Source organism: Motacilla alba, chromosome 9 (assembly GCF_015832195.1).
Source record: "Motacilla alba alba isolate MOTALB_02 chromosome 9, Motacilla_alba_V1.0_pri, whole genome shotgun sequence".
Classification (NCBI taxonomy): Eukaryota; Metazoa; Chordata; class Aves; order Passeriformes; family Motacillidae; genus Motacilla; species Motacilla alba.
In genome coordinates, this window is record NC_052024.1 from 20,823,586 (window position 1) to 20,849,088 (window position 25,503).

At 42.8% G+C, this 25,503-nt stretch overlaps 1 protein-coding gene across 1 annotated transcript in view; it reads right to left on the reverse strand.

The window, feature by feature from the left end:
• Nucleotides 1-25,503, reverse strand: part of FNDC3B (fibronectin type III domain containing 3B) — a 186,252-nt gene that overhangs the window by 24,509 nt on the left and 136,240 nt on the right. The window contains exons 12-22 of the mRNA XM_038146346.1: nt 22,654-22,778; nt 20,205-20,379; nt 19,481-19,567; nt 17,691-17,829; nt 17,078-17,149; nt 16,475-16,593; nt 15,051-15,156; nt 13,898-14,070; nt 11,753-11,866; nt 9,336-9,485; nt 5,467-5,747 (exon numbers count right to left, since the gene is read on the reverse strand). Coding sequence (XP_038002274.1) covers nt 5,467-5,747; nt 9,336-9,485; nt 11,753-11,866; nt 13,898-14,070; nt 15,051-15,156; nt 16,475-16,593; nt 17,078-17,149; nt 17,691-17,829; nt 19,481-19,567; nt 20,205-20,379; nt 22,654-22,778 — 1,541 coding nt within the window. The remainder of the gene's footprint in view (nt 1-5,466; nt 5,748-9,335; nt 9,486-11,752; nt 11,867-13,897; nt 14,071-15,050; nt 15,157-16,474; nt 16,594-17,077; nt 17,150-17,690; nt 17,830-19,480; nt 19,568-20,204; nt 20,380-22,653; nt 22,779-25,503) is intronic.

The following is a 25,503-nucleotide window of genomic DNA, read 5'->3' on the forward strand; positions in this document are numbered from 1 at the left end:
AAGAACACAAAGTGATGCAAGTTCACATAAACAATGCATGAAAAATTACTTTGCTTTTAACAGCAAATTTTCAGCTCTACCATCAGGAAAAGAGTATGTTAAAGGGATAGGGAAAAAGACTCTCCAGAGAGTATTCCCCGTTGGAAAAATTCTCCAAAACTGTATTTTCTGCCTTTCAAGAACATAAAAGGTTGTATTGTTAATAAACATATTGCAAAATAATGAAGTCTGATCTACTGGTTAGTCAGCTAAAGCCACTGCACACTGAGAATGCAGTGTGCATGCAGGCCCATGCAAATGTGTGCTTAAAACTCTGCTTATTGACCCAGCCATTAACAGGGGTAACATATTGCTTGGTGTGGAGCTGCATTTTCCCTTTAGCCTTCCTTCTGGCTTCGGGAAATGCATCCTGACCACCTTGTATCACTACATTCCTCCTCTTCCTCCCTAAGGGCGGATGGCACAGAGATCAAGTGGGAGCCTCCTCTTTAACTGCTGCTTGCAAGCATTTGGCATAGAAAGAACAAGTTTTTCTAGTATCTGAAGAAGTGTAATTAATATAAGCATTGATCTTACTTCATATTATACTACCATTGTGCCTTACATTTAAGAGTCATTACATCAATATTTAATGGTATTTCCAATAAAAAAACAAAGCCTGACTGTATTTTCAGTGGATTCTAGCAAGCCCTCCATTAGCATGTGCACATAAACAGTAACAGCTATATTACAAAATGCTACTACTGCTTTTGTAGATTGATTACAGCAGCATGCTCTAGAGTATATATCCTTTTGTTTTGCTTGGTATTACCTAAAGTCCCAGTAACAACAAAGCCTCTCCTCAAGCACTGTAACCTCAGCTGGTTTCCAACTGGCAGCTACCACACCTGAAAACAAGCAGTGAGATGAATCTCTCTCCAATATCACACTTTTTAGATACACGCACGTGCAGAAACCTGCACTTCCTTGCCTTGCTTTTTCCAGGTATTTGCACAAGGCAAAAATGTGTCTCTTCATTCATTTCTTTCCTTGTTTTCTTCTGCTGCACAGAGCTCTTGCTCCCCCCTTCTGACACACACAAATATGCACACACACACTCCCCTCCTGACTCTGGAGCACAATAACACTGATGGAAACTCTTAAGCCTTAAAATAGAGACAGGCATCTTTACAAATGAGTGATGACACCGGGAAAGCAGGAATTGATTTATTTGACTCTAACATGGCTGATGTGGCCACTCTTTGCTGCTGATTGCACCACCATAAAGCTCTGTAAATTGCCACTATCATTCCCAGGGCCTGAGCTTCATCAGACATACACAAACAACTAATTTTGTGTTTCCTGTGCACATGGCAGTGCAACCCAAACCCTGGTGTCACCTCCCTCTGAACCGCAGCAGTGTCTGCTCAATGGGGATCAGGCCTTGGGAAGTCCAAACGGAAGGGGAGGAGGAAGAAGGAAAACAGAAAAGGCAGAAAGGAGAAGGGGGAAGAGCAGATGGTGGTGGGAGAGCACCATGTACTGCACCATCTCTGCTCCAGTTAAGGTGCTTTTCAGCATCCCTGCCCCAGCCTGTGACAGTGAGATTTTCCAGCTGGGCGGCACAGCCAGGGTGGGCAAGAGAACATCCACAATTAACTGGAAACCAATTCCTGTTTACAGAACTGGTACTGGGAAAAATCAACTCTATTTTCATGTAAAAGCATAGTATAGACAAGGAGAAATATTTGCAGTAAAAGCACTTCCTGAATTCCTGTCAACTTTTCCACTAATGGTTTCTAAGTGAAAATACCCCAAACATCCTCTTGGAAAGAAAGATGGTTTAACAATCTGACAATCACAATTTGACAACAACATTTTGAAAATGTAAAGGCAGTATTCTTAAATGCAGTCTAATTCTGCAGACCTTGGATCAATAATATTTGTATTCATTCTCACATTTTCCCACTACAACTTTTAAACATTTAGAAAGAAAAACCATAAATCAGACTAGGCAAATTTAGAAACCACAAAATGATCTTTAACAGACCATTCTCTCTTAAAAGATTCTTGACCCAGGGAAATAAACACACTAAACAGGATGCTGTTTTCAGATTGGTCACAAAATCCTTTGCATAGTATTCCAACAAACTGGAAAATCAACTTTTGAATTAATTTTAGAGTCTGACATGAGAAGACTTTGATTCCCTCGTTCCCATAAGAGGAATGCCACCAGTTGCAATGTGCCTGTGGAAACCTGTGGGAGTTAAAATGCCATGGACTTTCAAAGGGGAGGGGAAGCAGCAGCATCCTCCACCAACAGCAGCAGCCTGGACACGATGAATAGCAATCACACACAAATCCCCACTCAAGACTCCTGGAAGAAGACTTAGCTTGACACTCTGAAATATATTTTGTTTTATAGTCTGCTTAAACTTTGCTACTTTGAGCATCCACATGAATTTTTCCCTCCATCCTGGATGATCTTTCAGAATTCACAGAATGACTAGGTTGGAAGAGACTTTCAAGATCATCGGGTCCAACCCAACTTTCACTGGATACAGTTTAAAAATCCAAAATATTTATAGAATTTTTATTCCTAAACCAAATTAAGCGTCGCTATTGAAATTTAACAATGCTACTATATATTTCTGTACACTGTGTAACTTCAGAGAAGAAACATTCTTAAAAATTGGAAGTTGTTTTGCAGTGAACTATCTCAACAGCAGAACACAATTATCTATGGAATGTGTTAAGCGAAGCTTGGGAACAGACTGTAATAGAAAATTGGTGTTTCTGTGACTGTTGAATACTTATTTATTGTGGAACATTTATTAACTCACTCCTAGTTACATCAGTTCACAGAAAACCAGGCCAAGTATATTACCCTATAATCTGAGTTTCCAGAGCTTCGTGGCTATGTCAATAAAGCAGAGAGACTGCAGAACTCAGACATATTTCTGCAGCTGCTCACCAGCCAGGATGTTTATACAGTGCTTTGGGAAGGCATCTGCTCTGTGCAGCAGCAGAGCTGGGCTGGGTCTGAGCAGGAATTCTCTTGACTCAGCCCTACCACGGCCACTCGCAGTGTGACAGAGGCATCTTCCACTTCCTCCTGCCTTAAATGCATTTTGGGATGGGAATCCTTCTCATGGGGTGCTGGGTGGATTTGCTGCTAAGACACAACTTGTCAGCTTGGAGCCCAGCTCTGCAGAGAGCCTGGAGTTCCCCTGTGTGCTCTTGGGCTGCTCCTGTTATGGCCATTCCCATAGAAAAGCTGGAAGCAAAGCAGTGCCAGACCCAAGCTAACAGGGTGGGCCCACATGGCCAGGCTTTCACAATCACCCCCAACCCAAAACAATTTCAATTTCCAATTTTGGACTTGCTGGATTCATAATAACCAAGATTTGCTTTCAATTTTGGTTTCCCACAACCAAAAACATTAATAGTGGAATTCCAACTCAATAGAAACATATAAACTCTTTGCTGATTTACTTCAAATTCTGCTGAAATTTTGGCAAGGGAATTCAGAGTCTCCAACCCAGAAGTACTTGGCTTGTTTAGTCTAGGAAAAATATGTTCACTGTGTTTTTAAACACAGCAGGGAATAAACACTTGAGAGGGAGAAGAGTAAATTGTTTTCAACAAAACTGACACAAAAAGAAGACTCATCAGTGGAGAAATGTAGAGGATGAGATCAGTGATGCTCTGAAACATTCCTCTGATTCAGCCAGGGAAGGCAGAAAAGGCACCAACATTTAACACAGAGCCTGATAATCCTGTTCCTTAAGGATTTATCAGGGCAGATAAATGCTCTGATTTCTGATCAGAGACAGGTGTCAAGATATGCTTGAAGAAGAAATATCAGTGAACAAGTTAATGATCAAAACACTTGGACAAATCTATTTTTGATTAGAAAAATAATACTTCAAACTACTGATGAGGTGCATTTGCAATCCAACTGCAGTCACTTCTCTTCCCTTACAGGAATGAGATGTAAGATTTGGGGTTTCTTTCTCTGATCCTGTTCAAAAAAAGAGCTTTCCTACATAATTACTTCTGATCAGCCATCCACTGGTTTGTGTTCTTCAAGTGGGTTTTTTAGTAGGAACTTAGTCTTACAACAATATTTAGAACAGTTAATGCTTGTGGCTTTGGCTGTTTCATTTGGACCAGAGACAGGAGGAATCCTTGACTAAAACGATGTGATTTAATATGGTGCTTTTTACAAAATAATGAAACAAGAATGCAAAAAAAAAAAAAAAAAATCATTCCAATCTCTGTTTCCAAGCCTTGAAGAACACATTTCGCTTAAGGAAGCTGTAGACAATCAACAACCAGCTAAAAAAGAGACTCGAATAAGACTTTGGTGAAGAATTTAAATGGCACATTCTGTCTTGAGTGAGTTGCTCGAAGTTCCCTTTTCAGCTTTTTTGGGTCTTGGTTGAACAAACATTTGAGGAGAAGCCAGGGAATACGAGACTGCCCAAAGATGGTGCATTTCCACAGCTGGGTGACCAATCCACAAACAAACTCTTCAACTTTGTAAGAATGATCTGTGAGCAAGCAATGTGTGCTCCTCACTTTTAATAACTTCTAGTGTATGTATTTGTATCCTTGCTACAACAAGTTCTCTTTTCTTGGCTACAGGATAAAATTTGAGTTATGAACTTATCATTTACAAGATCTGTAGGACTGTGACCTTGAATACAAAATTAAAAAAGAGAAAAATGTTACAGGAAGTCTGTGACATCTAATTTTACAACTCTGTGATCAAATTTTGTTCTTTATTAGAACAGTACTTAAAATAGAATTTCTTTTGTCACATATTCTGTTGTATTGCTGTTCATTGCCTGCATGGAACCATTTTTCTTTCTTAATTAGCAATTAGGGAGAAAACATATAAGCCTGAACATTAAACTAATAAAATTTTGGCAATGCCACTTAGCAATTTAGACTCTGAAGCAATATAAATCGGTTTTAAATTCAGATCATGTTTTCATTAATCTCCATATAGCAGAGACAAAAAATAGCTGTAGCTATACAAATAAAAGTTCATTGTGTGAAAATTGCTAACCCTGCTCAGGGATCAATAACTTAATAATTTAATCCCTTGGAACAGTACTTCAAAGGAGCTGAAAAAACATGAGATGCAACACTGTAATTTTAATTAATTTAAAAAAAATTATTTATTTTAAAATTTATTATTACCAGTGTAACCTTACCTTAGCAGAGCAACTCAAAAAGGAGGAGAGGTCAGACATAATGCAAGGAGAGGAGAAAAGAGGAAAAAAGGCGGGAGAAAACAACATTTGACCACAGACTACCACAATCCATCCCATCAAGGAATGACTGCAGATTCCTGTGCCCCTAGGCCGGTTGGTTGGGTTGCTGGTTTGCATTTCCAGCCTCTCTCCATGCCAGGAGCATCTCCTGAGTGAAGCAGAGCTGTGTGATCTCTGAGCCCGTCCCCAGCGCCGCACTCACCGGTACGAGGTCTCGGGCAGCAAGCCCTCGATGACATGACTGGTCACGTTGCCCACGGGGATGCTGACATCTCCCAGGTCGATGTTGTAGGATGTGATCTCAGCCCCATTATTGCTGGGCTCTTCCCAGCTCAGCACAAGGCACACAGAGGGTGAGGGCTGGCAGGCCCCCACGGGCTCGTCCTCCAGCACGGACAGGGTGGAGACGGCATCAGGCACGGACGCGGGGGTTCTGCAGGTCACCAGCTCGCTGTAGGGCCCAGCTCCAGCCTGGTTAATGGCCTGGGTGGGGAAACAAAGAACACTTACCAAAGCTCTCCTTCACATGGGTACCAAGTTCATAATGATCAGCTGTGCAGCCTGGAAGAGCTGCATGAATTCTTCAGAGGATGTGCACTGCTGGCCTCCTCTCTGAAGCGTGACTCACATCTCTGCTATCCTAGGGAATTAGTGGCTTCCTTGGTCACTCAGGAATGTCTCAAGAAAACTGGAGACTATTTCTCTTTTCCCTAACAGAGTATTTTTCTTTCCCTTTTTATCAGTGGCAAACTCTGGTTAGTAAGGGAAAATGTCGTAGTCATGCTGCCAGTGACAGGTGACATCAACAAACTGGCTACCCAAAATCACTGAGCCACCCAGTACATTGCAGAGTGGCCCAACAGATGCTTTATGCAAGCAAAATATCCCTAAAGATGGGGGATATTTGGCTTGTTAAAAACTACCCTGGTTCCTAATTTGGAAAATGGATAACTAATTTGATGCTAAAATGCATCTGATATAAGAATATAGGACCTCAGCACATTAAGCCTATGACTCAACCTTTCCCCAGAATCACAAAATCATTACAGTTGGAAAAGTCATAATTCACCACCAAACCACAACCAAAGTACGCAGCTCAGTATCTCCCACAAAAGATGAGAGCAACAATTTATCAAGCTTCTCATCCTAAGCCATAGATCCTGAATCCCAGAGGAAACCAAGTTTCAAAACCTGGTCCCTTTCTGCTCATCAATCAGAGGCTGTTGTCTTAGCAAGCCCAACACTGCACAGCTGTACAGGCCTGGGGTTTTATCAGCTGATGCTCAGCCAGTGGCAAAAGCTGTACCCATTGCACTGGAATTGCCCAGGGAATGACTGATGTTACCTGCTCAGGATTATCATAAACTCAATCACAGAACCACACAGGCTGGAAGGGACTGTGGGACTCATCTTGTCCAACCTGCTACTCCAGCCAGGGTCAGACAATGCAGACCAAGTTGCTTAGGCTTTTTTTCCAGTTGGGTCTTGAAAAATTCCAGGTATGTAGACTGCACAGCCCCTCTGGACCACTGTTAGATCCTTAATAGCCTCCACAGTGATATTTTTTATTTTGTAGCTCATCTGAACATCCCAGGTTTTCAGGAACGGCATGTAATGGGCAATACCATGTTCCCTGGATCTGCCTGCTGGGCTCCTCCTGACACAGCCCAGCATCCTGCCAGCACACAAGGTACAGAGAGAGCTTACAGAACATGGTACAGGAGAAACTACACGAGTCCACAAGGCACAGACTTCCACAAAAAAGCTTCAGTGCTGCCCAGCACCCTCCACATTTCCTTTACATTTGGAAGAGTTAGCCCAGAGTCTCCCATCAGGTTACAATTAATTGCAAAATCCAGGCTTACAATGCTGCCAGCAGGACTCTGAGGGCAATGACAGGACACATCAAACAATTGTTTGATTTCTAATCTATGCTTAACTGCAGTGAATAACTTATTTCTGCTCTGCATAATACAAACACAAAGCCATGTTCTGTTTTTCCAGGAGACATTTTGTTCAATTGAAGAAAGAGATAATAAAGTTACATTTGTCAGCCTTTAAAAAGCCCTTCAAAACAAATCCTGCTCCAGGGAAATCTTCTATTTAATGCAGCACTCCTGGAGCTGTTAGAAGTGAGCCCTGTTATGTGCTCTGCCAATGACATGATTTGTCTTGCCTCTAAACCAGTGTTTGGCCATTTGTATCTTGCTCCAAGCAATTTATTGTCAGCGGTGTTTTCTAACTGCTTTATTGGACAATCTCATCACCATAAATGATGGGGCTTTGCTGCCTAGCTGCTTTCCCCTGCCACCCCCAAATGACACAATATTTCCCTCTGCAGAAACCACTATTGTTTTCAGGAATATTCATTACAGGAAAAAAGTTGAGCAACAGTAAAGACAATTGTCTGCCCTGCAGTTAGATATGCCTGATTCCTCAATTCTCCTCTTTATTGAATTACTGTAGATTGAGATAGCAATACTGCGTGTTTATTAGAAGGCTGAATAAATGTGGTTAGGGGGATCCTTATTTTTAAAAAGGAAATTTTTCTGTTAAATCTGGTTAAACAGATAAAATAAACTAACATTTCTAACACTATTTAACTTTCTTTGCCTGTGATATCTACTTCTTGATATCCTTGGGGAGATTTTTGAGCAATTGTTTGAAGATTACAGTGTATCTTGTAAGAAATTCTTCTTCACATAATACAGTGGATCAGATCCAGAGGATGAAGCTCTCTAGAAAGTAATACCTGAGTCACTGATGGACTTCAATAAAATATCTTCTTGCTGTTGTGCCTTTCCCGTAACTTCTGCCTATGGATTAAATTATACTGGCTGCATTAAAAACTGAGTAGAATTGTGCAACATTTTTGTGGCAGGTAGTTTGAAATAAGCACCCACTGGAAATCAAAGATGCCATACAGCTGGCTGTTTCCATTTTTAACACAAAATTTTTCTTGGGCTCCCCACAGCAGTGGTCTCAGAGTCTCCTCCCTGCCCTGCAGATGCTGAATGCTCTCCCTCTTGCAGAAACAAGAGGCACTTTCTGGCTCACACCTCCCAGCCTCTCACACATTCCCTCACTCTCCTTCCCCCAGAGTGCCAGAGCAAGGCACAGACCAGCTCTGGCCAAGACACAGAACACATTTGAGTTCTGGGGCCTGAGCTCTTGGGCTGCTGGCCAGCTCCTCCAAACCTTCTTCCCTAAAAAATGAAAAAAATTCAATATCCTGGTTAAAAAAACCCCAAAACTATAAGAAGGAAACACTCGACAGAAGCATGTTGTCCTTGATCAAAGAAATTACCCTGGGTGGTCCACATGTTACCAGCTGGGTGGGTATTTGGGTTGGATTAGTGGGGGTGTTCTGTCTTCATCTTGTGGAAGAGTATGTTAGGTAAAATATTTTTACTCCACTCCCAGTTGCTTTACTTTCCATTTATTTATCACTAGACATAAAGGATGGAAAGTGCTGGTTTTTTACTTTCATACAGATATACAAAATGTGTTTTAACTGCTACTTTTCACTGAAAATACAGGAGATAAAGAGATCAAAAAAAAAAAAAAAAAAGAAATCAGGTAAAGACTCTATATGAGATCCAGTCTCACAAATCTAATTGACAAAATGGCAAAGATGGGAACTCACCTTCTGGCAGGTACCATTCCTGTACACACAGGAATTTACTCAGCTGCTTTGCCTTACTTGATAAATTAAACAGATGCTGGAATTCATTATTTAGGCCAGGGAAATCTCCAATATCCAGATGGGAGGTGGACATTATTTACCTCTCCTTACCATGAAGAAAATGATTTAAAAATTTTTTTCTAAACCTTTACCATTTTGTTTTGGTATCAGAGGGCAAAGTGGCCCTTACAAGCATTAGTCACCAAAAGTAACAAAACACAAGAGCAATTTTTAAGTAGCACATCAGTCTGTATTGCTTAAAATAAATGTGCATTCCTCCTGCCTTACAGAGCACATAACTTCGGAGGGGACTAATGATAAAAACAAGAACAGCAGTGGAAGGAAACCCTGTTTGGCTCTCAGAGGGCAATGCAGCTCTGCCATACCTGTAGCCTGCAGCAGTAATGCGTTGCTGCTGACAAGTCACTGATTTCAAAGCAGGTTTCTGTGCCACTATATGCAAGTTGTAGAGATTCCTCCTCTTCTCCCCACTCTAATCTGTATTCAGAGATGTCAGTACCAGAACATTCAGGACTCTGCAACACAAATATTTATGTGGTTCAGTTCAGAAATGAGCACTTCAGATTGCTGTGTTTCACTGGGGAAGGAATGAAGTACATGGAAAAAAAGCCCACCAACCACCCTTATTTTTAAATTAATACACCATTACTGCTGCAAATAGAAATGTACTGAGTTAATGTTCCCTAAGAGGTTACTGAAACAGGACAATTCTGCACAAAAATTACCTGATTGAAATTCAGGGAAATGAGTGTACATAGCTACTTTGCCTTCCATCAGGACACTCAGGAATAAATTGTCTCTCCACTGGCTTGGCAGAAGCTCAACCGTGGAGAACATAAAAAAAGCATCAATCTATTGCAGCCTAGCTGAGAGATCAAAACACAGCTCTGGAAGCACTGGGCTTGGAGCCTGAAGCAGTCACTCATGTGCTGAGAAAAGAACCACCTCAGCAAGGGAGGAGCTGGCCCGAGGTTCCTGTGGAAGTCACCCATCAGTGCCAGAATGGGATCTGGGAGTGTGATCCTGGCACATCCACATCCACAATGAGACTCCCATGGGATCACAGAATCATCAAATGGTTTGGATTGAAAGGGACCTTCAAGATCACCTCATTCCAGCCCCTGCCATGGGCAGGACACCTTCATCAGACCAGGCTGCTCCAAGCCCTTTCCAACCTGGCCTTGAACAATTCCAGGGAAGGGGGCAGCCACAGCTGCTCTGGGCAAACTGCTTTAGTGTCTCATCAGCTTCACAACACAGAACTTCTTCCCAATACCTAATCTAAACCTGTCCCATTCCCCATATCCCCAGCAATCCCTTTATTCAGGGGAACACAAATTCAATGCCTGAATGTGCTGGAGATGAGCCAATACAGGCACAGTTCCCAAACCAAAATATTTAGTGTTTTTAACAGAACTACCTAGAGCCGTACTGTGTGGCCTGAAGCAGCTCAGGGAAGCACTGCTCTGCCTGCAGAAGAGTGGCCTACAAGGACTTTGTGATTTTGACAGGCAAGATGTAATTTCCAGTGCAAGGATCCAGAGCCTTGCTGCAGACCACAGTGACCACCCTGCCCAGGCACGGGGGCTCCTCTGGCTCTGCCTCAGAGCTCCCAGCTGGTTGAGTAGGAACATTCAGAGCTCCTAAGCCAGATTTCAGAACATGTGGAAAAAAAAAAGGCATCACAATGGGCACCACAGTGTGCTCTCTAGCCACACTCCACAGTGCTTCACTGTTTTTCTTTCTAATTCATATCAGCCAAAAAATGACACTCTTTAAGAAAACGTAACCACTGCAAACCACAGCTTCATTTTTAGCTAGAGTAAACAAATATGTCCTTCAAATAAATAGAGAACCTACCAGAAGCACTGCTTCATGGCTGGGGAGAGCAAATCCCTCACCATTAAAGGGCAACACTTGAAAGTTCAATGCAATTTCTAGCTGCAAAAAATACTAATAGCCCCAAACTGCACCAAATACACCTGAGTGTTACTAAATTAAATGCAGATTATGTTTGTATCTAGATATGTTGTTAGCACAATTTATTTGAGCATCTTGTGAATGCCAGTGACTTCTTTCTCAACAGGGGCATTGTTTTGGGGAGGAGCTCAATAGAAGCAGGACTGGGATGGCTGCTAGATTTTCACTGAAAGTCTGTGGCAGAACTACAGCCCCACTGAACCACATCACAGTATTATTTATGGTAACATCCTTTCTTTTCTGCCTTAATTACACAACATTTTTTCTTTAATGGCACTAATCATCCCCATAGCACTTCAGCCAACACTTGAGCCCAATGCCTAAGATGCTGGAGAATGGAGGAGGAATGCACACAAACTAAAATAAAAGTAAATATTTGGGGAAAAGACAAACAACTTACGAGGGGGAAAAAGCCCTACATCATAAGCATTTATGGAGAGTTAATTCTGTATCAGAGACTCTAGTTTCAGCCAAAATCAAATATTTGTATTTATAATTCCAGCTGAGAACATGCTGATGTGCTAAAAGCTTGCAGAGAGCACTTCTATCATCTGATGCCAGTGCAGGAGGGCCTTGTGTCTGAATCCTGGTCTGGAAGACCAGTGACCATCATTGTGTAATTCTTCAGAGCAAAGCAGAGAAGACCATTTTCTACAATAGAATAGCTTCTACATGGGGTTTCCTTGCATAAAAAGATAGCTCCAGCCCAGTGAACAGCTCTCAAGCTCAGTTTTGAGTTCTGTGCTGAGCATACTGATTTGGGTAAGCAAGGTGGAGTCAAACAGGCAGGGACCTGACTCACCTCCCAGCTGACCAGGACCCGTGTGTCGGACAGGAAGGACAGGGAAGGTGCTCTGCACTGGCCTGGTGGTCCTGCTGCTGTGGTGACCTCTGTCACCTCCGAATATGGCCCGTACTACAGGAGAACAAGGTATCATCATCATCATTATTATGCAGGTGTACACCCATCTCAAAGCCCTCAAGAGCTTTCCAAGAACAGCACATGAACTTTTTCAGTGCACTAAACTTTCTCAAAGGCAGACTGGGCTTCCAACACCTGGCACCAAACACCAGAGCTCAGGATGAGCCCACACAAATGACTCAGAGTTGAAGTGTGAGGTGAGCTCAGGAACAAGCAGAGAGCATGTACATCCTTTGTGCATCCTCCTGTGTGGCAACAAGTGCTCATGAAAGCAGAAACCACCTCCAATTTGCCCAAAAGTGAGAATGAGCACACAGTAACTGAGGAACAGTTTGTGTCCCTCTGCCTTACCTTAGCACAGTGTGTTCACGTATCAAAACCAGCTTCCCATGGATACAAAGAGGAGCACAAAGCACATATTGGAGTCCATTTCCAGTTTCTTTTACACAGAATGCCTGCCCCAAGTTACTTGTAACAGGACAGGATGTGCTGGAGCCCCAGCCTGGTACAGCGTGCAGGGACACGCCGCGCACACGCTGCGCACGCTCCGCTCCACGGGCAGCTCAGCTCAGACAGCTTCTGAGCCCGTGGCAGGAGAATAATTTAAATGCAGATTAGCAAAAGAAAAGCCAATTTTCAGCAGTCTGGGAACCTGGCTTCATCCAGCAGTGCGAGGACAGGAGATAGCACTGAAACAGCCTTTCTGAGGCCTCCTGAGTGGAAGAGTGAAGTTTGCTCGGTACATCCCTGAGTTAATTAGAAATCGTTCTCCAGAACAAAGCAGCTTCACTTGGAAGCAATTAGAGGAAAAACACTGGTATTTACTTATTTTGTAATGCTGTATTAGTGAGCATGAAAAAAAATGAGGCACTACAAAAGGCCAAACAACACAGAAATTATGAACCCCAAAAAACTTCTCAGCAGACGTGTCAGTATCTGCCATCGCAGAAAGGCCAACGCTGATTGCTTTGTCTTACAAAGAACGTCCATGTCAAAAAATATAATTTATTGACTTCTGCTGTTTTTGATGAAGAATCTGGAAAAAGATATCCTCCCCTATTTTGGACCTGGTAGAAAAAACACAGCCAAAACAGAACCAGCCCCCTAATTTAACAAAGGGTGGAACCAAAAAATGTTCCGCGACTGTTCTGCCAAAAAAAAAAAAAAAAATTAAAAAAAAAAGGCAAGGCATCATATATTCAAAGCCACCAGGGTAGGCAATGGCTTTCACTCCAGCAAATCTTATCTTTCCATGTGCATTTAATTAATTTTTCACAAAAACAAAACAGTGGGTGTTTTAAACCAAAACAGTCTTGCAGATATTTCTAATACCCAAGTTTTAACAGAACTTCTCCCTGTAAGCGAGTAACTTCAAACCTTTGTGTTATGTTTATCATCAAGATTTCCTGGGGAGAAACACGTCAATACATGTAGTTTAGTTGGGACTTTATATTAAACACCACTGGAATAACACAAAGGCAAGCATAATCAACCCAAACCTCAATGAAAAAGAAAAAGATATTTCTGCAGATCTCTGTGGACATCAGACAGAAGTTCTGATGTATTTGGGAAGGCACTTCTTCCAAGGAAATAATTTAATAGAAAAATCTCATTGAATCTATAAAGCACACATTTTTTTGAAATTAAAACAAAAAAGTCACCAGGACTGTGAGTTTCCCTCAAAACACACCACCTGGGTGAAACTGCAGTTCTTGTTTTCACACACTTTAGATTTAAAACAAAAAAAGAATGAAAGGCAACAGAATAAGGATGAAAAGAATCCTCCCCGCAAGCAGCTATGACTTTTAGCAGGGAGTTTGCACATTTGGGAGCTGCTGATTGTGGCCAAACCGATTCAGTACCCAAAATCTCCTTTTAAAAGAGACCCAGGTCTAAAACTGCAGCTCCTCCTCCCAAGCTCCTTTCAAGCGTTTATCACATGGTTTTTCTTTTACCCAACTCCCCCTGACCCTGCTGAGGAGCAGCACAGACAGCAGCCCAGAGGGGCTGGGGCAGCGCACGTACCCCGCCGTCGTTCAGGGCGCGCACCCGGAAGCCGTACGTGGCCCCGGGCAGGAGGCTGCTCACGGTGCACTCCAGCTCAGCCCCATGGTACACCTCAGAAACCACTTCTTCAGGGGCTGTCATCTCCACACTGTACTCAGAGACAGGGCAGCCACTTTCTGACTCAGGGACATCTAAAAGAAATCAAGGAATTTGTTAATAGCATTAGGGCGTGCACCAGAACAGCCATTTTTTACTTCAAATACAACAGAAATGTGTATTTCTGCTTCTGTGTATAGATATCTTCTATCTCACAGATATAGGTACAAATATCTCTCTTTTGTTGTGAGCACCTTCGTTTTTTTGCCCATGAAAACAATGTATTTGATAATGCCTGCATGTTATGTTACAAGCCAGTAGCACAGAATCAAACTGCCTGGGGATCAGAAAAACAGCAGCCACCAAAATGCTTCTGGCGATCGTTTGGGTGGATTTTTATACTGGTGCTGAAATATATTTGACAGTTAAAAATTTTACTTATCCAGAATTTGGCTTAACAAGTGATGCCACAAAAATACTCAGATGCTGCAAGATTATCACTGCAAAGAAAACACTCTGTTGGGAACTGGCACGTGTCTTGCATTCTGAAAAATGTTCATTTTTTGACAATTTAGTGCCATGAGTGTAGTTCAACATATTTACAAAATAACAGAGGTCCAACAGATTATGTGATATACTGTGGATCAGGATTTAAATGCCACCCAAGCCCTCAAATGTCCAAACTCAAGTTTTTGAAAAAAGTTATACATTAGAAGTACCAAAACACTTCTACCAAGCCAATATTTCAAAGGAATAAAAAAAGTATTTTGAGTCACACTGTGTTTGTGAAATAAAAGGATAAATATTCTAATGAAGCTGATACTTAACAGCCCTGAGAAGAACAGGGCTAAAAAAAATAAAATGGGATCAGAGTGTAAGCCCTAAAGGACAGCTGAGCTCAGAAATCCAACACTGAGCCACCACACCTGATGGGAAGCTGCACTTCTGACTTCCTCAGACTCCACTGGACTTTGCTGTGCACTTCCCAGGGAACAGGACACAAGCAGCAGAAACAAAAGCCCAAGGTCAGCAACAGAACCAAAGGTTTAGAGCAGCAGGATGCTGCATGGCTTACCCCACTGCAGCTGCACCTCCCTGTGCCTCGGCTTGCCCAGCAGCCTGGGCGGGCGGCAGGGCCCCGGCGCGACGCTCAGCGTGCGGACAGGTAAACTCTCGGAGCACTGCGGGAGAACACAGCTCAGTTACACCCTGCCACGGGCACAGCTCAGTCACCCCCTGCCACGGGCACAGCTCAGTTACACTCTGCCACGGGCACAGCTCAGTCACCCTTTGCCACGGGCACAGCTCAGTCACCTCCTGCCACGGGCACAGCTCAGTCACCCCCTGCCACGGGCACAGCTCAGTCACCCCCTGTCATTGGCACAGCTCAGTCACCTCTGCCATGGGCACAGCTCAGTCACCTCTGCCATGGGCACAGCTCAGTCACCCCCTGTCATTGGCACAGCTCAGTTACACCCTGCCACGGGCACAGCTCACTTACACCCTGCCACGGGCACAGCTCAGTCACCCCCTGCCACGGGCACAGCTCAGTTACACCCTGCCATGGGCACAGCTCACTTACACCCTGCCATGGGCACAGCTCTGTCCCCCTTTGCCATGGGCACAGCTCAGTCACCCCCTGCCACGGGCACAGCTCAGTCACCCCCTGTCATTGGCACAGCTCAGTTACACCCTGGCATGTGCACAGCTCAGTTACACCCTGGCATGTGCACAGCTCAGTCACCTCTGCTATGGCCGCCACTTCAAAGTGAGCCACAGCTACAGAACAGCACAAGAAATTGTTTTCTACACCCACCACTTCACAGAAATTTATATAAATAGTAAAGGAGAGGAGATGCTATCAAGCATGTTAGTACAAATACAATTAATAGAGTTCCTTCATTAGCATTTTCAATACTGGGCTCTCTGTTTTAATTTTCCTCGGTTTGAAAATAATGTCAAGGCCTAAAGTACTCAATCTTAAATGAGAAAAAAGTGTATCAAAGCAGGGGGAATAAGTGTATAGGCACTGAATTTAAATCAAAGAGGGGAATTACAGGAATTGGGGTCTGATATAAGGAACCCAAAAACTTAAAAGGATTCAGCCATATAAAAGACAGTTGTTACAACAAACCACCTCTCTGCATCCTCCAGTCAATACAGCATTGAGCACATGAGAGTCTGTGGCCTTTTTCAAGCAAGTGGCTACATCAGATAAACATGATGGTCTTTTCTTATGTAAATAAAAACAACTACAGAATGGGTGCTGAGGAAACCAAATCTCACTAAATTGCAGCTTGCTGAGAAGAAAATTATGTACACAAAGAAATCTAAAATTCAGCAACTTGCAGCATGAGATTAACTGCAATCAGTGTAGTTTTACTGGGCTACGGGGGTAACATTTCCCTTCTTCTGAAAGCAGAAGTATTTTACCAAAATTAGCAAATAAATCTCTGAAAAATATAAACCCAATAGCCCTTATTGTTAGATAACACCCACCTGACTGTGTCCACCAGTGCTGATACAGCACGCCCGGAGTTTATACAAAGTGCCTGGTTTCAAGTGAGTACAGGTGTATTCTGTAGCTGAGCCACTATAGGCCACTTCCCACTGATTTGCTAAAAATAAGATATATCCAAGTTTAAAGAAGTGTAAAGCAACACATTTAGGAGTGTCCAGGAGAAAGGAAAATCTTCCACAAATGATGTATTTCAGGAAAATCATTATTATTACTATGAATATTATTTCCCCTTGAAGACATAACACATAGACATACATGCAAATACCTATATTTACAAATAAATATGAGTATTATATATAAAATGTATAAATGTGCAAATCTATGCACACAAATATAAATAAAAATATTTCTAGATTTAGCCATATAATGTAAAGTTCTGTCATTATTGGTAAAAAGAGGACACCTAAAAACCCACTATAAAACCTTCCCAAAATCCAACCTCAGCTCACCCAGGAATGTTGCAAAGAACATAACTGTTTTAATCACATTATTAGGGCATTAATTATAATAACCTAAAGAATCATGACTTCCATATAGTAGCCACAGTGTTTTGAAATTGAGACAACTTGTCTCAAGTTTACCTTCTGGACTTCCTTGAGAAATCTCCAGCAGATACTTTAGGATTTCTGAACCACCATTATCCTGTGGAGGATCTGGAAAAACAAGACAAGAATAGGAGTGAAAGATAACAAAACAATTACCAAACCTGCTCCTGATCCAGCTCCTTCCCCACAAACTCCTCCACAGGAAGTACACCAGGGTATGTGCAGCAGAAGGGGCTGACAGACATTTGTTTTCAGCATGAATCAGACTAAGGCTGCTGGATAATGATGGTCCAAACAAAATGTATGGAAAAAGCACTGAAAGGGAAGCTGTGAGGAGGTGTGCCCCATTAATAAGGGAAGCAGCTGGAATGAAGCTGCACTGGGACACGAAATGGAAAGTGAAAAGCCTGAAGATGCGCTTGAGTGCGAGTTAATCAAAACCAAAACATTTTTGCTTCTGAACACACAAGGGCCTCTACACACCTTTTAGAATATTAAAAAAATTAAGATGTCAGGTTCTCCAAACACATTCAACTTTGGGCTGAGAAGGAGCATGAAAAAAATCTAAGTTCTAACACATATTTACACACATTTATTGAATTTCTTATGACCCCAAAAAGCTCTGCTACATCAGTCTGAGCTGGCTTACCCCACTTCACACTAAAGCCATGAGATGTTATTGGCCCCTTGATCACAGGTCTGGTGGGAGGTCCTGGCCTGTCTGGGCTGGTTGTGCAGACCAACACCTCGCTGGGAGAACTCTTCCCTTCCACGTTGGAAGCAAACAGCTGAAACAAAACCACAACGAGTTTGTCCTTGTTCCATGCAACTGCTCTCCTGGCAGTTCTGCGTCAGACTTCTTTCAGTAATTGCACAAATGTCACATCCCAAAGTGTGTGGGATTGTAGTAACAGATATTAGATTGTCATGATGTTTCTTTACAAACCGCTGTGATTTGTTCCCCTCCCTCCAGCAGCAATAGATCATGACATGTTTAAGATAAAAGCAGTGCTGGTTTTCCCTTTAAAGAAAAAGTCACTTTTTAAAAATAACTGTGTCAACTTGCAGTATTTTTCTCATAAAAGAAAAATAAGAATTGTAACAATAACTTTGGTATTTTTGTTTTGGATATACTGCTAATATAATTAAACAACTGCTATTTACAACAAAGTAATTCAGAGTATCACTAATCACACAATTTAAAGTCAGATCAAAGCTGTGCCTGTAGCCAGTGACACCAGGCTACAAATTTGTTCTGATGTCAATGTAGTTTTGTAAAATCCATGTTTAATCTGAAAGCAGGGCTGCAAAGAAGCACTAAGGGTTCTCTCCTCTCACCTGCCACAGCAGCCTTTACGACACTAAGCTAAAAGGCTTCATCTCAGAGTGACAGCACAAAAACCTCCCAATCATTTGGGTAGTTTAGGCAACTTCACAAGGTTTTCTGTCCCAGAGAGCAGGAAAAGAGCATTCCCTGTGAGGGTGGTGAGGCCCTGGCACAGGCTGCTCAGAGATGGTGTGAATGTCCCACAGACAGAAGTGTTCAAGGCCAGGTTGGAGCACCCTGGTCTAGTGGGAGGTGTCCCTGTCCATAGCAGGAGGGTTGGAATCAACCCTCCTTGGTGATTTTCCAACCCAAACCATTCTATGACTCTGATTTTTTTTCTTTTTGTTGCTCCTGACTATACCAAAACCTAGAGAAGCCAGGTGTTGGCCCCACACACAGCTTCTGGCCATCTCCAGAGGGACACCACCCTCTGGGTGGCACCTCTTGTGGAGCCACTGCAGTGGACAGTCAGGGATGGATGGACAGCAGCACCACAGCTGATCCCTGATAACCCCACTGCCTTCTCCTCAACAGCAGCACCCAGCACTCTGATGTGATCACAGACCTCAGCACAGAGAGGGAAATGCTGAACTTGGTGCTTGCAGGAAGACTCAGAGCATCCCTCAGGGGCTCTGAGCATCCACCGAGGAGAAGACACCAACATCTGCTAAAAACCAGCTTCAGAACCAGCCACGTTGACACATGAGACAGAAAATATTCATTCTATGGCTGCCAGGGGAACACAGGCCCCTGTGCTGGCTGGGCACCTGACAGTGTTTGCTGCACTCTGTGGAAGTGAAATGGGATTTGTCACCAGGGACCAGGTTTTTGGGAGCAATGCAGCCGACTATGACCACCTCACATCCTGAGCTACACTTTTACAACATCCTCCCACATGGTACTGAGAGCTGTGATTGCTCCCCCAAAGTCTGAGCAACAGTATCTCTCTCCTGTGTGATAAAAGCAGAAATACAACTGACAGTTTAATATATTAGGTCACAGTATAAAGCAAATTTGTATTTGATGACTCAATTTTGGAGGGACCCCTGTAGTGCCTGGAAAAAACCCAAACCAGAAAACACTAGACAATGACAAGAGGAAGAAGACTTTACCCTGAATTTATACTGTGTGCTTCTTCTGAGATTCTTCACAGTACAGGCTTGCTCCTCTCCAGTGTACTTTGGGTGAAACACGCTATCCTAAAAAAATAAAAAAACCAAACAAATTCCCGTAAGTGAGGAGTCTGAGAAAGTGTTCCCTGTGTTAGTCTGTACCTACAACACATTACAGCAAAGGGGCTTTAGAGCTGAGTGCTTAAAAAAAAAACAAAAAACAAAAACAAACATATCATATATATAACAATATTAATTATTATTACTATTACTACTTTTAAGCTGCAAGGTCTCAATACTTTTGTTTTAGAGGAGACATGTTGGAGCTGCCCTGAATAATGCAATTTTGCTGGAAAATAAGCACAAAAGCAATTGTGGCAGTTTAACCTGCTACAGAACTGGAAGTGACAGATGACAGAACACAAGCCCACCAAGGAGCAGCAGGAGGACATGGCAGACTGACCTAGCTAAGGACAAGCTGCCCTGTACCTCACAGAATCCTGTGTGGCTTTGTAAATAATCATAGATGACAGCAGAGATTTTTAGCTAAGGATTCCTAATTCTGCTGTGCAGCAGAGCAAATCACAGAGCTGCACCCTGCCAAGTACCCAGTACTCCTGGAAGGCCCTCCAAAGGAACAGTCCGTGCTGCTTCTCAGTGATCTCCAATTAATAAATCACAACTCAGTTTAGAGTCATGCACTTCATGGCAACACAGCACTTACATTATCTTCTTCCTGAATTTCCAGGGTGTAGGAAATCACTTCCTCTGGTGTGCATCCCTCTACTTTATTCCACTGCAATGAGATCCACGTCACACCAGCTCGAATGAGCCGTGGTGCAGAAGGGGTCTGAGGAATATTGCCTGCAGTGTAGCAAACCACCTCCTGGCTGTACCCACTGCTCAGAGACAGAGCAGAGAGAGAGAGGAATATTAAATACAGACAAACAAACCTCCAGATCCCCCCCAAAGAAACAAACAAAAAAACCAAAACAACAACAACCAAAAAAATCCAAAAACCAACCCAAACCAAAACAACAACCAAAAAAATCCAAAAACCAACCCAAATAAACCCACCTCACCACCACAAAAACAAAAAGCTAAAGAAACCTAAACCTCATTGTACTTAGAGAAATATTTCACATTTTCAAAAAATTTGGACGAAGTTCAAATTGCTCAGGTGGAAATGATGAACACCCAGTTAGGAAATGCCAGAACTAAGAATAGAAAAAAAATGCAGGATAATGTGTCCTCACAGTCATTTTTACAGATCTCACCACAATAACACTGGGAAAAAAAAAAAAACTGCATAAAAATATTAACTTGGTATTAACTGTGGAGGAAAATCTCATTTAACAAAGGGGAACTAGAGTATAGGAAATAAAGTCTCAAGTGTCCAACTTTTGGATATTGAACCTGAGATATGCAGAATAGCAATTCTATAAACTCTGATCAAGCTCTCAAAGGAAGGTGACATTCTTGCAATTTTCAAATCTGTTTCCAAAGTACAAAACATATTTTGTACTTTAAAGTCACACCATGAACTTAACACACAGAAGAAGCCAAATCTTATTCCAAATTTTCTTTCTCAAAAATAACCTATTTGTTGAAATACACTCACATTTAAATAAAGCACCTATAACTAAAACCCAAACAAAACAAAAATCATCATACATGGTAAGTCCATGAGCATTACAACAAACCAAAACCATCTCATGACATGAAGTGTTAGGTGACATTATCATGCCTTAATTTTGAGTGCTGTCTATAAAAATAAGGCATGTGTTGCTGGTGCTTATCTCACAGATTAGCACAGAGCAGCTGACCATAAATAGTTTTTAGCTCACTCCTTCCTCAATAGCCTGAGGGGAGAGAAAAAAGGGAGAAATAGAACAAACCAAAAAAAAAAGGGGGGGGGAGGAGTGTTGAAACATGCACTAAGATATTTTAAAAATCTGGAATCTGGCAAAGAAAAGAGATGCCAGAACTGGGAACTCTGCACAAACCCAATTCCCTTCCAGTTACACTCTGCAGCTCCAGCTCAGCCCCCTCTCCCTCCACATTGAGTATTATTTCAATGGGGAGGGAATTAATCTTGCAAGAAGTTGGGAAAAGGGACTCCGTGCACACATGAGTGGTCTCAGTCCATGTCAGGGAAAACACAGGAACAAGAATAAAGAAGCTTTCTAAAGCTATAAATTACTGAGAGGTTGTGTTTGAGAAGAGAGAACAATGCAGGAGTCTCCCTCCACAAAAACACATTGTTATATACCACTGGTGTTTCTTTTGTGTCCTTGTAATAATGATTAGATCCTGTTTAGCTAAGGAGGACAATAAAGGAGTGCACAAGGGCACTGCATGTTTGGCTTCTTCACAGCTAAACCTTTCCTGGCCTGCCCTGCTTGCCTGAGCCAGGAGCACACACTGCCCCTGCAGCACAATGTCTCTCTGGCCACAGTCTGCCCCTCAGCTGAAGAACATTTCATCCCAGTGATCCCCAGAAGCTCCTAGAGGACTGAACTAAGTCTGATTTCTCACCCATCTTCATGTGAGTGCATCAGTTTGTGTGCAAGGAAAAGCAGAAGCTAAACCCCATCTTTCAGGGCCTTGGATGTGCCTGTCTTCTCTCAGTCCTGCCTGTCTCTCCCTTCTTTCCCACCCCATCAGCCAGCCCTGCCAGTCCTGAAGAAGGAAGGGACTGTACTGCTGAAAAGAGACAGAAGGGCTTTGCTTTAAACCAGAAAAATAAATATATCAAGATTCCTTTCAAAATCTGTAACTCAACTTCCCCTTGCTTGTTTTTCTTGGTTCACAGAGGTCCCTAGTGGGAATTTTACATAACAGATGTATTCTTTTCGTATTAGGAACAGACCACAAAACAGCATTTAACACCTCAAAAGGAGCCTATCTGCTCAGGCTGATCTCATCACGCTGAAGGTACACAGCAATTCCCTGGGAGGTGAAGGGTATCACCAAGGAAAGCGTAACTTACCTTGAAGCATTAACAACAGAGCTAATGTCACATATTAAACTCAAAACCATGAAGAGAAAAGAATCAACCCCCCCCCCCCCCCCCCCCCCCCAGAAATTCCTCTTCATGCTGGCATTGATGGGTGAACTTCTCAACTAGCACTTTTTGTCAAGAAAGCTCTCAAGTTCTCTGAGGAGCTCACCTAGTACCGATGTCGTTCTGGGCCGCCAGGCGGAAGGTGTAACCCAGAGCTGGGCACAGCTTGGTCAGCTTGCAATGCTTCTGGCTCCCAAAGTAACATTCTCTGAAACCACTGTTCCTCTTTCCCTGGAAAGAGAGAAATCTGTAATCGGATCGCTATGAAACAAAACCATGGCACGCTCGTTTCAGAAGGAGCTGGTAAGTGATATCAGAACGAGATGTTTTCATAAAGGAAGCTGTGTGAGCACTGACTGCACTGCTGTGCTCTGAGAATCGCACAGCTCAGCAGAGTCTGCCTGCTGCCACATCCCTCCTCTTCTCACCTTCTGGGAGTTCTGAGTCTACAGCTCCAGCTTGAAATGCAATTTATCCCACTCACGAACAAAAAAGTGGGAAAATAATGAATGAAATGAATCTCTGAATCTCCTCGGTCACAGGAGCAGCGGAAAGGTGCAGCCAACACTTCTTTGCAAGCACCATCCTACCCCCGTGCATCCCTCACTGGGATTGTCTCAGCAATTCCCTATCCCACAAGAGGGCTCTCGCTCCCCACGGTCCAGCACAGCCAGAGCCAGCGGGACAAGCTGGCTGGGACCGTCCCCTGCTCTCCGGGCCAAAATGTCCTCATCCCAGAGGAATATCCAGTGTGCCAGGCTCTGCACCCACCCCACTGCCCGGAGCACACGGCGTGTGATGAGCGAACGGGGGGTTTTGGGGAAGTATGGAACTTTGTTAAGGAAGCTGTTTGCCAGAGGGATGGTTTTTGGGAGCTTCACATCACCGTGACCTGGAGCAAGGATCCATCCTGGTAAAGACAGCACAGGCAGCAGCCCAGAGGGTATGGAGACACTTCAGCTCCAAAACACGAGGCAGCAGCCCAGAGGGTATGGAGACACTTCAGCTCCAAAACAAGAGGCAGCAGCCCAGAGGGTATGGAGACACTTCTCCAGCTGCTAAACACTTCCTCAGGTGCTGGTTTGTACCTCAGCACTGCCAAGCACAAGGACACTCACAAATTCTCTCCCTGACCCCACCACATTCAAAACAAAACCAAACCCTTACCAATGCAGCCCAGCTTGGTACACCCTAGGGCAGGAATAAAGCCCAGCTGTCTGCAGGACAGGGACCCTAAGGCAGCAGGGAATATCTGGGCTCATTCTAGGCCACACATGGAAAATGGTCAGTTTGAAATCTTTCAGGAGAAAGGGCATGGACTCCTCAGCTCCTCATAAATAATATCTATCAGAATTGGAACAGCTGGAAGGAGTTTTAATTTCAGTACTCAAATACAAATTATTGGACATTATGTCATTATTTATTATTTATTTATATATAAAATATATAAAAATATGTATTATTTATGAAAATAAGTAAGAATTTGGTACATTATGAAGTACCCAAAAGCCCACCAGAATGGAAGCCTGACAAAGCACACCCATGGGCTCCAGCATGTGCAGAAGACAGGATTATGCCCATCTCTGCAACTTCTTCTGACTGAAAAGCTCTGCTGAGCCATTTAATAGTTTTGGCACGTGACTGTACCATTTTTAATTTTTACTGTAGTATTTACACAGGCATCCCTCCTGAGGCCACCAGCCTCACCTGCTGTGCCTCCTTGGGCTCACTCTGCCCTCCCACACACTGCTCCTCCTCCATGCTCAGAACATCACCACTAAAGAACTCAAAAATGCCTGAGTGGGACATGCATTTTTCACTGGCCCCTTCTCCAGCCCCTGCCAATTTCTCTCTCTTCTCCCTCAGACTGTGACACAGAAGGAAAAACTCCCTGAAAGGTTTGTAGTGAATCTCCAGAATGTGTTTATCAGGCTAGAAACAACCACACAGATCTGCAGCACAGCACAACAGTGTGGAGGCACTGAAGGGACGTTTAGCACGCTGGCAAACAGCCAGAACTTTTATTTATACAGTGGGAGCCTACACTTGTTCTAGAATTCCTTTACACACAATCTCCTTCAGCTTCACCCACCTGCTCCAGCATTACTGCACAGCTCAGGTAAATTTAGGAAGGGAACTGGAAAAGAATCACGAAACCCAAAGCAAAAAAATTTTGTGAGGAAAATATTTTCAGATCTAAAATCCCTAGCCATAGTGTGCTATGACAGAATTCCTAGTTACACAGTTCTATGATAGAATTTCTTTAGGACAAAAATAACAGGTGAGCATACTTCTCAGCTGTAATGTATTTAAAATGCAGACTATCCAAAACCTAATTAGAACTCTTACGTTTCAGTGAAATATCCATTCATCAGTTCAGCACTACTAAAAATAGATTTTTTTTCCCCTATGCAAACTCTCTTTTACAGGTTGAGTTGCCTTAAATTAATATTTCCTCAACTCTTTAATGACTTCACTGCTTATACATAATTGAAAACATTTAATTTATTTTGGATTTCTGTTTAAGAATGCCTTTTTAAAAAATAATTTTCCTATGCTTTTTTTCCAAGAGAACTAAGTGACCAATTGCTAAGCATATGGTCAATAAAACAATGCTGGGAAAAAAAAGGGAAATAATGAAAATCTCACCTCTAGCACAATGGCTGAACTAAGAGCAATGGGCCAAGCAAACTCTAATTTGTCAGCCTGGCTGGTTAAAATTTTGTCATGATTGCCAAACATTTAAGGTATCCTTAACTTTATAACAGTACAAACCCTGATATTGTATATATTTCTCTTCCAGAAGTGGTATTGTACATTCCCCAGACTCACTCAGAGACCAACTGGTATTCAGATTACTCAGACTGGCTGGTATTTTGGATTCTATTGGCACTAATTGGAGAGGCTGGCCGATATTTCTAATTACCCTGGCATTAATAGCCTGGAAATAGCCTCT